Source organism: Odontesthes bonariensis, chromosome 7 (genome assembly GCF_027942865.1).
Source record: "Odontesthes bonariensis isolate fOdoBon6 chromosome 7, fOdoBon6.hap1, whole genome shotgun sequence".
Classification (NCBI taxonomy): domain Eukaryota; kingdom Metazoa; phylum Chordata; class Actinopteri; order Atheriniformes; family Atherinopsidae; genus Odontesthes; species Odontesthes bonariensis.
The window spans coordinates 3,525,471-3,543,882 of NC_134512.1; the positions used below are offsets into that span (position 1 = coordinate 3,525,471).

The 18,412-nt window shown below is 42.5% G+C and overlaps 1 protein-coding gene across 2 annotated transcripts; it reads right to left on the bottom strand.

Annotated features, from left to right (window-relative positions):
- Window positions 1-1,881: 1,881 nt before the first annotated feature.
- afg3l1 (AFG3-like AAA ATPase 1) lies at window positions 1,882-17,576 on the bottom strand. Of its 2 annotated transcripts, none has more exons than XM_075469269.1 (16): window positions 17,308-17,576; window positions 16,240-16,321; window positions 13,817-13,890; window positions 11,746-11,895; window positions 11,459-11,530; window positions 10,269-10,393; window positions 9,851-10,118; window positions 9,617-9,754; window positions 9,381-9,534; window positions 9,172-9,279; window positions 8,871-8,996; window positions 8,373-8,483; window positions 8,027-8,142; window positions 5,913-6,113; window positions 4,797-4,991; window positions 1,882-3,051 (listed from the first exon to the last, which is right to left on the bottom strand). In XM_075469269.1, exons 1-16 carry the CDS (start codon window positions 17,437-17,439, stop codon window positions 2,815-2,817), a joined length of 2,289 nt encoding a protein of 762 aa, XP_075325384.1. In that variant the 5' UTR covers window positions 17,440-17,576; the 3' UTR covers window positions 1,882-2,814. The 2 variants fall into 2 exon arrangements, with proteins under 2 accessions (XP_075325384.1, XP_075325383.1); XM_075469268.1 differs by having other exon boundaries at window positions 13,817-13,893.
- Window positions 17,577-18,412: the final 836 nt, after the last annotated feature.

The following is an 18,412-nucleotide window of genomic DNA, read 5'->3' on the forward strand; positions in this document are numbered from 1 at the left end:
CGATTAGCATCAACTTTGTTTAGTTCAGAAGTAACACGAGTCATGACCTTACAAACCCAACAACGGTGAGGTCCACATTGGTCTATCATGGCCTGGGTAATTTAACTCTTCCTGCTCTGGTGAAAGGAGAAGCTGGAGGTAGAGGTGAACTGGGCCTCTGGCTCTGAGCCAGTCAGGCTCTGTCTCTCATGATTTCATCTAAATGTAATGCATGAGAAGGTATTCATTTAACCTTAACCGTTACTAACAGCAGCTTTTACAATGAGGCAAATGGCGCTAACATGATAGGCAGTGTTTGTTAGTTAGTTAGTTACCTGCAGTGTTAGCCGAGGACATGCTAACGTTGCTAACGTTGCTGGGTTCAGATTCACCAACGTTAGTACAGAGCAGATCGAAAACGCGACATTCATTCATAGTTATTGCATGTTGGTAGTATTTCCTCCCTTTGGTGAAATATTCACTTTGCAAGTTGCCCTGTTGTCGTCTTTTTTAGGGATGTGTAACCAAACTTTCGAGCGTTTGTACCGCTTGGGCACCATGTTTACTGTTGACTGCTGGCTGCGCTGGACTCGCCACGCAATGTTGCGTGGTGACGTCATTCGCGCCCACTGGAATCGATAAGGGAATCGTTTGCAAAATCGCCAAACGATTCCAAGGAATTGAAACACTGGGAACAGGTTCTCAACAAGAACCGGTTTTCGATTCCCATCCCTAGTGATAGAGCAAGCAAAATGCAAAAGAGTAATGTCTGCTACATTAGCCTTTGCAAAGCAGAGCTTACTCGTGCTCGGGTGCATCTGGCAAACAAGGAGTGTCTGAGACCGGGCTTTAGGTGACCACAGACAACTCTGATTTTCCAAACTCTGACGGAAACAAATCAGGGAAAACTGTACAAAAAGTCAGATTTCCAAGTTGGTAAATCATTTATCTTTCATTTGTTTTTCTTGATCTAAGAAATCATTCGACAAAGAACTCCTATAAGCAGCTTGACCCACTAAGTGAATTGTAGAACTGTTAATGGTAAAGTAACCTTGGAAGCAGCCGTATTATTTTCCCTACTTTGTATATTGAAAATCATGTAATACGATTTCCACCATCACATTTCCAAAGTACACTGAGTTCAGCCATAGCACCCGTCAGACAGACAGAACCAAACTAAGAAGGCAGATCCAAATATTTCAAAACTTTAGGAGGATTTGTTTTGCATCCGTAATCTGCTCAAATAAGTTTAATGCATATTTTCCAAAATTACAGTTCTATAGATTACAGTGAGGTGTTGAGGGGAACAACAGTACATTTATCCCAGGAAGGGATCCAGGAATCCGCACCTGCCTTCCCCCTCTGTCGTATAGTAACAAATGCTCCAACAGCAACATTAAGAGCCCTAAAATGACCTTACAATAACAGAGCAAGCTTTTACTGACAATGTCAAAGTTAAAGGGAAAATATTTTTACATCGTTCTCTTTTGAACACGTGTTAAGTTAGTGAGTTCAGAGGATGGAGCTTCCTGCACTAAAAAAAAAAACCTATATCCACTATCCTAAGCCAGCGGTTCAGATAGGGAAGGTTCACACTGAAGTCACTGGATGCCACTCAGTTCTCAGTAGAACTCCAAATGATTAAAAAAAGGACTCTGTCACCTCTCAATAATCTGAGTCTTGTGTGTTTCGGCAGAGACGCTTCAAAGATTGCCCTCGTAAGATAAGATTCAATGACTTTATTCGTCAGGGGAGATGATGGTGAACTAGGAAAGAGGCCTCGTGTTCTGCTGCTAACAGAAGTCTGGGCTCGAATGTTCTGTAAGAAAACTAAGCCTGCAGTCATCAGCGATTGGCTTTTCTGCTTCTGGTTTCTTAAAAATCAACATGTCTCAGCAGAAATACTTGTTGAAATCTTTAATATTCCTGTTATTTTTGGCTAGTGACCCGGTAGCCTGTGCCCAGTCATTACCCCGCAGACTTTACATGACCATCTTTGTACAGCATGAAAATGTTCAGAAAATAAATCAAAATTCACTTAACTTCAGTTCAAACTGACGGTTGCTGTGATGATGCGAAACAGGTCAGCATTAAGTGCTTCTCCTGTAGGACGTTTACAGGAAAAAAGCAGAACGGTTCTGCAGACTGCGCTCACATTGAGCTTTTCCTCTTCGTCATCAGGAGGACGGACCTCAGGAGCAAACCTCTCTTTTCAAAAAAATAAATTAAAAGAAGAATCCACACAGCTTAAATGTGCATCGTGTACACTCAGTTCAGGAGCATTCAAATCTTCTGGGAACTGCTCTCTTGTTTGAGGAGTCTTAAGGCGTTTAGAAACACATTCTTGGAACTGAGGTAAAAAGCTGACCACAGCTTCAGTGACACTTATGAGGATCAGTTCTACATGAACAGAGCCTGGTGACTCTCCGAGGACAGTTTCTGACAAAACCCTCACATGAGTAATAGGGATAAAAAATGACCACATTTGGTGTCTTTGAAATAATACATGCTGCTCCTTAATTACTGCATTTACCATTTTCACTCGTCTGAAACAGTTAAAACGGATCTTTTTTCAATCTTAATTGACCTACGCCAGTCCAAACCTGAAACGTTTGATAGTTTGAGCAGAGGGAATAAAAAGGATAACTTGGTAACACTGAATTCCTTTGAGTGTTCGGTTCCTCAGGTCAATAATTCTAAGCAAATGAGGGACATGAATGTGGTTAACAGAATAACTTCCTCCAACTCCTCTTGATGCCTTACATTCTGTACAACTGAATAAGCAGAGAGCTGTGTTTTGCAGCTTTGGTTTTTCTTACAAGAGTGTCTCGGGCTCTAAATGGCCTGCTTTTTCTCCTGGGTCGGGCTGGCCTCCTCTGCCTCCTCTCCCTCCCGCCCTCTCTCCTGGTTCCAGTCCCTTAGGCCTTCCGGCAGGCTCGTGTCCTCCTCGAAGCTTCCTGTTCCCTCAACAAACTCCTCATAGGTTGACTTCTCCTCAAATGGCCGCGGGCCCAGCAGCTCCAGCATGTCCGCCTTGTCCAGAACCTCCCTCTCAAGAAGACGCTTTCCCACCTGAAGATGACATTGGGGATGAACATGGCAAAGTATTGTAGTGTCATAACAGCAGAGAGCAAAATCTGAACATTAAAGTGATGGTTCGGAGTAGATTCACCCTAGGGTCATTTGAACCGTGACATCCAGCCAAGTAGCCCACACGAAGTTTTTTCGATCTTGGCCGAACATCAGCTGAGTTACTGAGTTATCCCAAATAGCTTATTACAAGCGCTAACGGATCCTGGCAGTATCTCCAAAATTACCACACTAAAATCACATGCCATGACACCAAACTTCTACAGTAGTACAAATATGGTCTGTACTCACAAAACGATGCATTTGGAAGTTTGAAAATAGTCCAGGAGTTTATTATTATCAACACAAGCCTAATAGCTTCTCTGCTGCTAAAGCTGCGTCGACGTCACTTCCTTGATCTGGGAGCTTCAAAGTAAGATGAGGGTTGATCTACTACTGTAGACAACAAAGCAAGGCTGCTCAATTTCTCCATTGATAAAATAAATTCACAACTCTACAACATAAAAATTCATAAAAAACCAGGTAGAATATAGCATGTGCTTTGTTGTCTACAGTAGTAGATCAACCCTCATCTTACTTTGAAGCTCCCAGCTCCCAGAAGTGACGTCGACGCAGCTTTAGCAGCAGAGAAGCTATCAGGCTTGTGTTGATAATAATAAACTCCTGGACTATTTTCAAACTTCCAAATGCATCGTTTTGTGAGTACAGACCATATTTGTACTACTGTAGAAGTTTGGTGTCATGGCATATGATTTTAACTCAGTAACTCAGCTGATGTTCAGCCAATATCGAAAAAACTGCGGGTGGGCTACTTGGCTGGATATCATGGTTCAAATGACCCCAGGTTGAATCTACTCCGAACTATCACTTTAAAACTCAGCATGCAGAGAAACAAGTTTCCCAGTTAGACTTCACTCCATACCTGATCACAATTACTGATTTTTGTTTGTCGATTTAATCATAGCTGACTGATCATTTCATGTCATGTAATGAGTTGAAATGAGTTGGAAAGACTTATTGGCAGAAGTTTGAGGGGAGAAGGGTGGTGGGAAGCTGTTTCTGCATTGTGTAAACTAAAACACACCAATTTTTTAGTACATTTATAAAGACATTAAGACTGACAATTAGCTAATAAAATGTAATACAACAATATTTAGAAAAAAAAATACAATTCTAATGTTCTTGGTCCTCACACTTTCCAAAACTTTCTGGACTAAAGTCTCTTGTTTGTGAGTGGACAGTGTTTCCCGCAGCGCATTATAGTTAAGGCGGCCGCCTTAGCAAACTCGCACTGCCGCACTGCCAACGTTCCCCCCCCCCAAAAAAAAAAATTATTATTGTTTTTTTTTTTTTTTTAAACCGAAGTACTAATGCTTTGCCAGGCTCAGACATTAAAAGACAGCATTGATAACATTGAATTGCGACACCTACTGGTTGTTAATGTAAATAGTTAATAATGTAAACAAAAAAGTGTTACAGCTCTTAAACAGCTTCGTTATTGCTCTAACAGCCCCCGTCCCATTCCAAGTACACCCCCCCCCCCCCCCCCCCCGCGCCACCCGACGGAACGCTATCCGCGCAAAACCCCTTGTCCTGTCCGACAACTCACCACCTTGACTAAGCAATTTCTTGTGGGAAACACTGGTGGATATGCCAAAAGTTGTTCTGGTAGACTATAGACTCAAATCATAAAGTGGGTGAATATGACATGATGAAGCGCGTCTCACCAGGTCCACCAGGTCCTTCTTGTCCTTAACGAGCTGCAGAGTGAACTCATACGCTCGATCCACGAGCACTCTGACCTCCTCATCTATGAGCTCAGCAGTGGCCTCACTGTAAGGCTTCTCCAGGACCATCTCGCCCTGCCGAGGGAGGTCAAACGAAACCTGGCCCACCTTGTCACTCATGCCAAACTGCACCACCTGAGCATCAAGAAGTAGAGCACGGTGTCACAGTATGAATGGAACAGAACTTCAGATTCTTCTCCTCACATATAAAGCTCTTAATGACCGAGCTCCATCATATCTTAAAGATCTCATTATAAGATATTTTCCTAACAGAGCACTTTGCTCTCAGACTGCAGGTTTACTTGAGGTTCCCAGAGTTTCTAAAAGTAGAATGGGAGGCAGAGCCTTCAGTTATCAGGCCCCTCTCTGTGGAACCAGCTGCCAGTTTGGGAGGCAGAGCCTTCAGATATCAGGCCCCTCCACAGCTTATAGTTAGGGATGGCTCAGGTGATCCTGAAACATCCCATAGTTAAGCTGCTATAGGCCCAGACTGCTGGGGGGCCTCATCTGTCACACCTTTCCTCACTTTACTCTCTTTTTTCCCCTTTTATGTCCTCATATGACATCATGTACATGTGACATTATTGTGGTCATTTACTGGTGTTTCCCTGTTCCAACAGGTATCCTTTGAATGGTGTTACAGTGGTCCCCCCCTTTCTGTCTTCTCAAACCCCAGCTGGTGGAGGAGGATGGCCACCCTTCCTGGTTCTGGTTCTGCCAGAGGTTTCTTCCTGTTCAAAGGGAGTCGTTTCTCTCCACAGTCGCCTCAGGCACGCTCAGGCCGGGAGATTGGACTGAAGACAAGTTTCTGTGCAATCTGTTGGTTTCCTTAGCTAGGAAATTGTTTGTGAACTGGCTCTATCTGAGTGAATTGGATTATTTTAAAATCAGTTCTGATTACAATTTATTGAACTTCAATTGTCTTGACTGTACTATTGAAGTGCCTTGAGATGACATTTGTTGTGATTTGGAGCTGTATAAATAAAACTGAATTGAATTGAATAAGTCTCCTCTGCTGAACTGTGGATAACAAGGAACAGGCAGGTGTGTACATACTTGTGCATAGGCGGACTGCGTGACCTTCTTCAAGTCATCCTGAGCTCCAGTGGTGATTCGGTCAAAGAAGACCTGCTCAGCCACTCGGCCTCCCAGCATCATACACATCCTGTCAAACAGCTGCTCTTTGCTGTACAGGTACTGCTCTCTGGGCAGGTACTGAGCGTAGCCCAGACCCTTCCCCCGCGGGATGATCGACACCTGGACACAAGGCAAAGGACTTTAATCAACACTAAAACACCTGTATCTTCAGTCTATTACCATTGTTGAATTGTGGTGATGTTATGCTGTGATACAGAATGAACCTTAAAAACTCCTTCACCACCGTACGTTGTGTTGGAAAGGTCTGCCTCATCGTCCCATAAACTCATTCTCATTTATAAAGCTATTCTTTGCTTTCTACCATCTACCTACAGAGCTGTAGCCTCCGAAAGAAGAACAGCAAGTTACTGTCTCCACTCCTAAGATTTGTCTTTTTTTAACCCATAAGAACCCGGACCCATTTCTACTTAAATGAAAATTAAGGGGGTCATAACACAGACTAAATAGACCACATAGAACACATTTCTGAAATGTTTTTCAAAATACCACCCCCCACTGTAATGTGACATATGTCACATTGGGCGTTAAGAACCTGGATAATTTCTCCATCAAGGAAAATTATGGGGGACATGAACCAAACTAAACAGACTGTATAGAACACATTTCTGACATTTTTCTCAAAATAACTCCCTTGTGTCAAAGATGTGTCAATGGGTGTTAAATGGTTTGAATCTTTCCTATAGCAACCAAAAACAAGCGATTTAAATTTAGCTAGCTCTGCCAGTAGTAGTAACCTGGCACACATACATCTTGGAAATGTTATTATGGGAAGACTAAATCCCATAACCTGTCACATGACCCACCAGGAAGTTAAGTATGGGTCACTCTGACAATTCATGAGTTGAAATCAAGGATAAAGTTTTTCATGGAACTTTCCAGAACATTTAAAGGGCGTGTGACACCTGTGTCACGGTGGGTTCTTATGGGTTAACTTTATTTATATAGCACCTTTCTCACATGAAAATTAACACAAAGTGTTGTACAGGTTAAAAGGTTAAAACACCCGACCCCCCCAAATCCCCCACACACACACTCACTCAGACATGTACATACAGTGGCAAACATAGGCTTAACAAAGCGTTAATTTGGGGAGCCATCCACACCAGGAAGTCTCGCCGGCCACAGCCCCAAGGGGGGCCGCCACAGGGACCACCCCGACCAGGACGGACGGAGGAGCCGACTCCGCAGCCGTAATGCCACCGTGCAGCGCTCCTCCAGCCTGTCCCGGACCGCCCACAGCTCAACTCTCGGTGTGGAGGGCTCCCCTTGAGGAAAACACTGGAGCTGGAGGATAAAAACAAGGCAGGATAAAGTCGGTATTCAAAGTAGTAGTAAATAAGAATAGATAGAAGCAACAAATAAAATAAATGAAAAATAAAAAATAAAATAGATGATAACGATAATAATAATAATAACAGATTTGTTACCTTCATCTGTGCCTACAGCCTGTACTGAGCTGGGAAAAAGGCATTTAAACATTTGGAATCAGCTCCATGACCGGCTGAATCTTAAACAGCACCACCCACTAAATTAATTCAAACCCATTTTTAACATTCAAGGTGTGGGAACATTTGACTGTAAATGTTAGAACTGATCATTTCTGCCACTGTTGTGATGACATGATGAGGAAACAGTTGGATGCTTTTTTTTTTTTTTTTCTTCATTTCACGTGATGTGGAACTATATATACACTGTTAATCTTAAGGCTCTTTCTGACCCTGGTTAAATAAAGGTTGAAGAATAATTTTGAAAAAGTTTCTTTATCCACTGGTAACAGGTGGAAATTTGATTTGGAAATAATACAACAGTAACTTTTCTGTTTCAATGTTTTTAGCTCTGTTTCCATTATACTTTCAATTAATTTGAAATTAATACGATTTCATTCTTGTTCGCGAGATTTGATGCAGATTTAATACACAGTATATCTTATATACTATGGAGCTGTCGACTACAGTGATTTTATTAGCACATAATGCTAAATTCCTAACATGTTTGGCATTTACAGTCTGTACCTTAAGCAGAGGGTCGGCATGCCGCAGGAACCAGCCCACTATGGCGTGACCAGCCTCATGATACGCCACAGTCTTCTTCTCTGTCGGCTGCAGGACCTGAGTCTTCTTTTCCAGACCTGAAAACACAGCGACAACGCACAGTTCAGACTCTGAGGAAGCGGAAACAAACTGCATCATCGCCTTACATGTTAACACTTAAACTGTTACCGTCTACTTCCTATTTATTCATCTCCAACAAAGAGACGCATTCAAATCGAGAGTAGAACCGACACAAAGTATAAAATGAAACTCGTTCAATACAAAAACAGTTGAAATAAACAGCAGTTATGAGATGGGTCACACTGACCTCCGATGACCCGGTCGATTGCCTGCTCAAAGTGCTTAGCGCTGACAGACGTATTCAGGTGCCTGGCGGCGATCAGAGCCGCCTCATTGCAGACGTTAGCGATGTCTGCGCCTGATTCGGACAGAAACAATCCCATCAACCCACTGCTACAGCACTAAACACAGTCATTTGAGCGAGGAATTGCATTTTTACCTAAGTAAATAAAGTAAGTAAAGCCAATTGGAGCTGTATAGCACCTTTAAATGCTCGATAATAATATAATGCTCAAAATAAAATGCTCAAACATAAAAATAAAAACAAAGATAGACTGACTCCAAAACTCTGGTCTTTAACTGCGTTTTGTGTTATGCAAATACAGGCGATACAGGTAATAAGGTGCAATGGAGAATCTGAGCTTATTTTAGTTTCCAACAAGAGAAAAGGAATCTCTGAAAGGCCCCGAACAGTTCAGATGGCATCGACTGAAGCTTTGTGATAAATGATGAGGATGTTACACACCAGTGAATCCCGGCGTGGCCGCAGCCATCTTCCTTGCGATAGCATCTTTATCCAGATCGGGGTTCAATTTGATTGGTCGCAGGTGGACTTTAAAGATCGATGCCCTGCCTTTGATGTCCGGAGGACCTAAAAGGAGATGAGACAATGGTAGAAAAAAAATACAGTCTACACCAGTATGGGTACATATACACAAATTTCTGCTTTAGCCAGAACTCAACCACGTATGTCTTCACGAAAAAAAAAAAAAACTGTGCAGAAACAAGTGTACAGATTCTGAATGAAAAGTAAAGACTGCCTCTACCTATATAAATCTGTCTGTCAAAGCGTCCTGCTCTCATCAATGCAGGATCCAGGATGTCGGGCCTGTTCGTTCCAGCCAGAACCACCACATTAGTAGCTGTGTTAAAACCTGGAGAGAAAAGACAAAAATTATATTCAGCTTAGAAAACATCACATCCAACCTTTAGATTCGGGGTGACAGATTGAAAAATGAGTTATTCTCCAGCCTACCATCCATCTCTACCAGCAGCTGGTTCAGGGTGTTCTCCTGTTCACTCTGACCACCAAAGTTGCCCCCTCCTCTCTTTCTTCCCACGGCATCAATCTCATCGATGAAAAGGATGCAGGGCGCGTTCTTCCTGGCCATAGCGAACATGTCCCTCACCTTAACAGATAAAAAGCCAAAGTCAAACATTACATTTCTGAGTAACCTCACATCCTATGATGGTTGGCTTTCTTTCACTCACTCTGGCTGGGCCGACGCCCACAAACATCTCCAGGAACTCTGAGCCATTGACTGTGATGAAAGGGACGTTGGCTTCTCCAGCTGTGGCTTTGGCCAGCAGAGTCTTTCCTGTCCCAGGAGGTCCGGACAGCACCGCGCCCTGGCATAACATGCAAGACAACATTGAGTCACATAGCCCATGTGGACAAAAAACTATCCCACCAGAGGCCAAATGTGTGTTTTAGTGTGACTTCACCTTGGGGATCTTGGCTCCAAGGTCCTGGTATTGCTGTGGGTTCTTCAGGAAGTTAACAAACTCCAGGATCTCTAGCTTAGCCTCTTCACAGCCAGCCACGTCCTTGAATTTCACCTCAATATTGTCCTTCATCATCTTGGCTGTCGACTCGCTCATGCTGAAGGGGCCCCTCCCTCCGCCAGCGGCTCCTCCCATTGGTCCCCGTCGCAGTGTGAAGAGCAGGAAGCCAATCAGCAGCAGTGTGGGGATCATGCTCATTAGGAAAGAGCTGGGAAGATTCAAGCAGAAGTCTGGACTCATTTTCATTCAGCGTCATCATGGAATTTATCACGAAAAGAACTGATGTAGTCGAAGCTTTTACAGCACTTGTTTTTTCGCCACCTAATAAACCCAATGCTTATATTGGTGTTAAACTCACCCATCGCTCTCAGAGCTGTAAATGACGGCAGCTCGGTGCGACGGCTCCAGGCCGAGCTCAACGTGCGCAGCCTCCAGGTTCCTCTCAAACGTATCCACGCTGCCAATGTTGAACCAGGCATAACTCTGAGGAACACAACGTCACATTCCACTTGGCCGACATTTTTTATTAAAATGCAGCAAACTAAATTACAGCCTTCAACAGAAAGTTGTATTTAAAGGGGAACTCCGGGGCATTTGAAGTGCAATCCCATTGCTAGAGGTTGTCAAATACTGACAGTAGGACACAGACAGGTGCAAATCGGCTCTCCCTGTGCGGCGATTGCACTGTTTGCGCAGCCTGTCATGCTAGCCAAATACGTGGTGGCTAGGGGCAAGAGCTAAACCTTCCACGTAAAACAACAACTTGCACACTGCAGAAACGTCACACCACTTTATAAACCATCCGACAATAAAGTCACAAGCCTTACCATCAAAATCATATGCATGGTTCTCACATTACTGGCATGGGGACGTTACAAAACAACTTTATAAACAGCATGTCACTTACCTCTTGTCGGTATGTTCGCGCATGTGAAAGCCCAAAAGAGTCGATGGACGATAATCCCATATACAAAAAAATTATCTTCTCTAGAAAAACTGCGTTCAAGTATTTAAAACATTACAACAATACATGCCCAGTAATATTGTTGTAATGTTTTAAATACTTGAACGCAGTTTTTCTAGAGAAGATAATTGTTTTGTATATGGGAGTATCGTCCATCGACTCTTTTGGGCTTTCACATGCGCGCGCATACCAACAAGAGGTAAGTGACATGCTGTTTATAAAGTTGTTTTGTAACGTCCCCATGCCAGTAATGTGAGAACCATGCATATGGTTTTGATGATAAGGCTTGTGACTTTATTGTCGGATGGTTTATAAAGTGGTGTGACGTTTCTGCAGTGTGCAAGTTGTTGTTTTACGTGGAAGGGTTAGCACTTACCCCTTAGCCACCACGTATTAGCCTCGCATGACAGGCTGCGCAAACAGCGCAATCTCCACACAGGGAGCGCCGATTTGCACCAGTCTGTGTCCTACTATCAGTATTTGACAACCTCTAGCAATGGGATTGCGCTTCAAATGCCCCGGAGTTCCCCTTTAAGGAAAGAAATGAATAGAGAATGGGCGGTGTGTACACATTCCCGTCTCACCGTTTCACTGTCAGCTCCCGGCACCAGGATGACTCTCACGTACTGTTTGTTAACTACCTCCAGCCGATCCACCTGGACATGAATTACATTGAAAATAGTAAAATAAGTCTTTTTTTCTTTTTTCTTTTCATCTTCAGTTTAATACAGAATAATCACAAGAGTAACAAGATTTTGGTGGTGTGTTTTCAGGCCTAAAGCATCATATTAACCATTTCATTTTTTTTAGATAATGACTCCGACAATGTATCCCAGTGCTAAGTGCTGATATTAGTCTGCGTGCTCCTCACCAAACCTCTGCCCAGGTAGCGATGGACAAAGTCCTTCCAGCTGATCTCTCTGCCATTGTCTCTGAAGTAGAAATAGAGCAGAGCTGAGCTGATTCCGGCTACGGTGAACATCATATAACGGAAATCCTTCTCATCCCAGGGGACGTCACCCTGCAGACCAACACAGGCACAGACGGATGTCCACATTACTGGCACGTTATCACACATTAAAGGTAATGACACAGAGGTCAAGCATCTGATGTAGCAGCTACTAATGATAGCTATATTCGTTAACATTGTCCATTTTTCTTTTAGGATATACAGATAAAATGAAAGAGCCACTTCTATCCTTCTTAAAGGGGTTTAGTTGTAGACAGTTAACTGAAAAGCAGCTGTACAGCATGGGCACACTGGTGTAAACATAGGGGTGGGCGATATGGAAAAAATGTATCACGATTTTTTTGCATAAAATCACGATTTCGATTTTTTATCACGATCTTCCATCCAAAAAAAAAAAAAAAGACCAATTACAGTAGAGTTAAGTCGACATGCTGAACCACAGAAGAGCTAAGGAGTAAAAGAAAGAATTTGGCAATCAACACATTGTAATTCAACTGTAACCCAATTCAAGATGAAAAATAATGATCTAATTGATGACATCTGACACAGTGAGAGTGAAGCAACCGGAAATAGAAAAACGAACCACTGATGACGACTTGACTCCACCTCATGATGCCATTTAGCAACAGATGAGCAACGCTGCATGTTCATTTACTGCAGCCACAGTCACGCACTGCCATCACCAGAGTGCCCTAAAGGAATACTTTTCAACTGTGTAATGTTTGTCACGGTCGCGGTGCATCCCTTTTCTCTTGCACCGTAGTTAGCTTACGAGCTAGCGGTTTCCTCATCCGACCCAAGAGTGCTGCTGCTGGCCGTGAGTTTCTCCCGTGCGCCGCTATGGATGTGCTGTGGATGGTGCCGCTGCTGCTGTTCCCATTCCTGATGTGGACCAGCAGCAGTGGGTTAGGGTAGAAGAAAACCCGAACCAATTCCAAATTACAGAGGTGGATTTCCTCTTCTTCACCAGCTCGTCGGCTTGGCTTTCAGCCATGGCTGTCCATGCGTTTTCTAAGTTTTTACAAACACAACATGGAAGCGTGTAAGAAAGTGTCACGATGCACAGTTCGCTATGATTGGTCGGTTAGGTTAAGGACGCCCTACGTCTGCCGCATCGGCGGGAACCAGCATTAAAAAAAAAAAAATCATTGCGCTGATTGGCAAAGGCGATCTATACGGTTTCTCTAATTTGGTAGATCGCCTGCGATTCTCCACTCTTCCTCGCCAGTCACGATTTTATATCGTCAGATCGCGCACCCCTATGTAAACACATTCATTTCAGAGTTACAGTTCCTTTCATGTTGTACCAAAAGACTTGATGGTGAGTTTATAGTTGGCATTATACCCTAAAGTACTGCTGCTGGACAGCCATTAATGGTTTAATTGAACAAATGTCCACCATGTCTGAGTTGCTCTTTCCCTGGAAATTGAAATAACAGCAGTATTCCCACTAAAATCTGCAACGACAATCTGCCTGCAGATCAAAAATGACACCAACTTTGAAGCGGCACAGCATAAGACATAACAAGAGTTAAATTCTTAGACTTAAAGTCTTTTCGCTGAAGACTTAGGCCCCCTGTCCTGCTGCATCACTGTAGGACCCGAGCTCCAGCCGCTCGATGGCAGCGAGTTGTTCTGGCCCAGAAGGAGCAAACCAGTGTCCTTACCTCAGGGATGTCTTTATGTTGCTGTGCAGCTAACGTTCAACACCTTTGTGATACATAGTGCTTATATTTTCAATGGGTTATTATGAATTATAATAGATTGTGTTTTTCTCACCAGATTTCCAAACAAACTTACACATAAATTACACTAATTACAAAGACTTCACATTTTCTTGTCACTGAATTACTGTGTGTGTGTGTGTGTGTGTGTGTGTGTGTGTGTGTGCTGTTGCTCTTTAAATGATCCCACCAAAGTGAATTCTGTTTTCAGGACAGAGCCATTTTCATTGCAGGTGTTTATGACATACCTTCTGAATTCGACTCCACCAGTCTTTTCCTCCTCCTCTCTTCCCTCCACCTGGTCTTCCTCCTCCCGGTGGTCCTGCTTGGAATTAAGATGGTCACGTTTATTATGCAGCTTAGAAGGCCACCTAAACAATCTAGTTGTGGGTAACGATTCGATCCAACATCTAAATCTGCAGCTGCAGTGAGAGCTAAAGATTTACAGAGTGTAACAGCCTCCAGCTGCACCAGAAAAACACCAGCATTTGATTTTTGTTTAGAAAAGAGTCCATGTCTCTTGACTGGTTTATGTATTACATGATACAGTATAACAAGTGGTTTATTTGACTGAATTTACATTCCCAGTTGTCCCTGCTGCTGTCTGGAAAAAGTATTTGGGTGTGCTTCAGGTTGATCGCAACATATGTTTCATGGTAGTGAAAATCTAAAAATAACTGAATAAATAAAGTTTAAAAACTCCCGTCACAGAGAATATATTTATTTCATATGTGGGGTTATGTGTTGGTATTGGACACAACAACCGTGCGGCTGGTAGCAGTATTCCCCTGAAAAAGACTATCTGCTGAAGTGCTGCCTCAATAAAACCTTGATGTAACCTTAGGAGTCGCCAGTATAAATACAGCTACTTACTCTGATTTAATAAAGGGGGTTAGAAGGATGTCGACAGTAATCCCCATTCAGACTCAACATGTGCTGCATCACATTATCAAGACATAACAAATCCCTTAGATATGACCTTTTATCTTCTTCTATGACCATCAAAAACACTGATTTCCTTTTCTATTCAACTGACGCAGAACAGTGTGTTTACAGTGTTAACAGCGTGTTTTGTAGTGCACAACACCGGGGGTCAGTAATCCGAAAGTCAGTAATCAACAACTTCCTGTTTGAGTTCAGATACAACTACAAAGGAGTACCAGCCAGTACTGAAGAAGATACGCCACCAAACACGGCTAACGCATACCACATGGTTTCAGTGTGTTTCATTAAATACACCACACAGTCACTTTTAAACGCCTACATGAACCTTTTGAAAATTTGTATTCCACAATAAGCTTGGAAGAATCCCTCTCGGAATTTGGTTTCTAAGAGTTACTAATTTTATTATACATTCTTTTCTTGTTACAATTTTGAAAAACCAAATTTCCTTTATGGGGACATGATATATTCTAGCTCACAAGACTTACTACAGCTTATCTGTATTTTTCACTTGTTTTGCAATAGGTGTTTGCAGGCGCATCATTTCCGCCTCCCCGGCACTTTGTCTGACGAGCAGATTTGTCCCCACCACTTTAAAAAAGTAGAGAAAGATGTGGATGTATTGATTTGACCAGTCTGTGCATCATGCATGTAACAGACTACTCTGCTTTCCTAAAAACTATCATTTTATATCATGGCATTCTCCTAACCAAAGACTATTTGATCTGCTCTGCTTTCACTCTCCTTGTATGAATGCGCTTGCGATCAGCCCCCATTGCTGAATAGCAACTATGTTGAATCCGCTCCGCTCCCACACACTGCGCTGGCGGTCTGCAGTCTGTTACAGTGTAACGAGCGATGAAAGACGTCGCTGGTGTTGCAGGTGAAGATTCGTCAGTGTTTATGATGCATATCAGGCGAGATAGACAATGAATGAAAACTTATTTCACAGAGGGGTTGCTGCTCATTCACTTTTGCCCGTCGTTTCATAGCCTGGCAATGTTCGAAAACTTTGTCAGGGCAAGGGCTGTTTGTAGCCAGGCTACGTCTCCTGATGCGCTCTTGCTTGGTCGAGGTTTGTCTGAGATTTGATGGTGTGTCAAGGGCTGTGCAATAACCGAAATCGTGTCTTGTACTAAAATGCGGATTTTGAAATACGAATAGGGCCTACTCTTAAGTTTGTCCCAACCCAGGATGTTTCCGACGGCCTAAACAAGACCGCGCAGATGGCTTTTAACTTTTAATATGGGGACAATTTCGCGTCAATACGCATCATCTAATGCAATGCCTATTATTTATCATGAAACCTCAATTCGGAAGTAATGGGCCTAGCTTGTACCCAGCACTTTTCAAACCTTGCTCAGGTTTATGGCAATTGTCCCCAGCACTTCTGAAATCAAACTGACGCCCATGGGTATTTGTGAGCAATAATATGCTGTAATCTACCAATTCAGGTAAGGCCTATTTCAAGTGAAAATAATAAGTCAAACTAGAGGATATTACTGGCATTTAACGTAACTTAAATAGAATAACATAAAATAAAAACATGTGCCGCTAAGTTCAAATAAAACTGTGGTTTGCAGTAAAGTCATACATAAAAAGGATCCCTCCCTCTCACATAAGTTTATCAAAACATTTAATGAATATAAGTGGGATGTTGGGAAAGTTTGAAGGTATTAAAAAAAACAGATATTATGCCCAGCCACCTGACTGACTCATCAGCTCTCACCTTTAGGTTCAGTGGAGTAGAGTCGTCGCTGAGCTGATTGGAATCTGTGGCAGGTCAGGAAGTTAGCGGGATTTCGACTGTTCTGGAGAAGACAACAGAAAGCCCAATGAAAGGCCAAAGTGGCGTCATTATGGATATCTGGAACTGATGAACCATTTGATGAAAATTATGAATCTGTGAGACCTATTCACTCCAAATAACAACAGTAAGACAAGCAGTAAACAGGACAATTAATCCTTTACAGAACTGCGTTAAAATGTATTTTGCACACAGTCAAGGAAACTGTGTGTGCGGGTCTATTTTAGATTAAGTCTTCAGATGGTGATGAGCTTTTGATGGACCCTTGTTGATGATCAACAAACTGCGTCTGGTAGATCTATGGTACCCTTCACCCTTTAATACCACTACGATGAAGGGAATCTAAACCAAAGAGCCTCTTTACATTTGCTTTAAACTGTGGATCTTCTTGTTGCTCATTAATATTTCTGTAAGGGTGCTAGAAACGGCCAAAATATACATGGCTGACAATCGGAACTGTGTATATGGACTTGACACTACCAATTTGAGGTAAATGAATGGGTCCATTTTCCCAAACTTTTAACTGCTACTGCACCCAGTGGCAAACGGAATATCAAAGTATAGCCTAACATGAATTCCACAATAAGCTTGGAAGAATCCCTCTCGGCATTTGGTTTCTAAGAGTTACTAATTTCATTATACATTTGCTAAAATGATTGATAGAACCCTGTTCAGGTGGACCATGACCTTGCTGATGTTTTCAATTCATTCTCATGACACTGTCCATAGGAAACGTGAAGTAATTAAATGGTACAGTATTGGGGGGAAAGTCAAAACAAAGTCACCCCACCATCAAAATACCTAAAAGTACAGCCAGCAACCATTGCAATTCTCTCGATACTATTTTCATTTCAAACGTCATTGTGGCATGTGTTACTTTACACAACATTATAAAACAGAATCGTTACCGTAATTACATAAGAACACCCAAAAAAATCCAAACGACTGCGATTTTTACCACGGACGGCTCGCGTTACCGCAGTCACCTACCAGTAGAAGAGTGTTTCGATATTCGACTGTGAAGAGCTTTCCTGCCCTCATCGCTGAAAGCCGAGCCTGGGCACCTACGGCCCGGCATAAAGGCAGAGTGGCCGTCGAGAGAAGTCTCAACAGCTGAGACATCCTGCCTTTCCACTCTTCGAGCCAAAAATACAACGCGTTTTGTTTAGTTTAGACTATTTTCTTCCCCTGAACTCCATTATGTTGCGCTTTCAAGTGTCATTAGGTAAGAGCAACTACATGAAATGTCAACGGGAGGGTGATGTAAAGGTCCGTGAGACTTTCCCTTCATATGGCCGACGGAAATTGTTACAAATATAAATACAATTAGACGTTTTCAATTAAAAATATATTGTAAAATCTTATTGAAATACATATTTAAATTAGTTGTAGATTTTATATTTGTAAAAACCATTTCTATTATTTTAATCTCTATTCATTACATTCAGGCATCAAAAAGGCTAACAACGGGTCCTCATAGCACACCATCTATCTGATTGGCTGAGACCGTCTCCCGTTCTTCTCTCAACCTCATGTAACCGTTACCAAAAGATGAATGTGACTGCATTTTCCGCATGACATTCGTTACATGACTTTCAAATATTGCATTAGTGTCGCGCTAAATTAGATTTAAAAAATATTTTCAGGATACGTAACTGCTTGTGAGGAAATATTTGTGATTATTTTACATTTTAAATAGTTGTGTGGTCGATTAAAGCTGCAGTCTGCAACTCTTTTTCAAGCATAATGCCTGGAACTGTCCGGGGATTCTGAAAGTAGTACATTAAATACCCCAATACAACAAAAAAAAAGAGTTCTCTAGGTCCCCTTTATGTCCCGCTAGGTCCCTCCAAAGCCAGCAGGTTTGTTTACAAAATTGCAGAACGGACCGGTAAAAGGTAACCAATCAGGTTACGAGCTGGGCTATGCTGCCTGTCAATCACAGATTGTGCACGCGCGATACAAGGTAGGCTCGTCCCCACGTTTATTTATCTAGACTATTGAACTTCATTACGGGCTAGTCTACTTACTGTGTCTTCCATGATCGCAAATGACAGGTGAGTTGATGAATGAGGAGTCATGTACGCGAATCTGG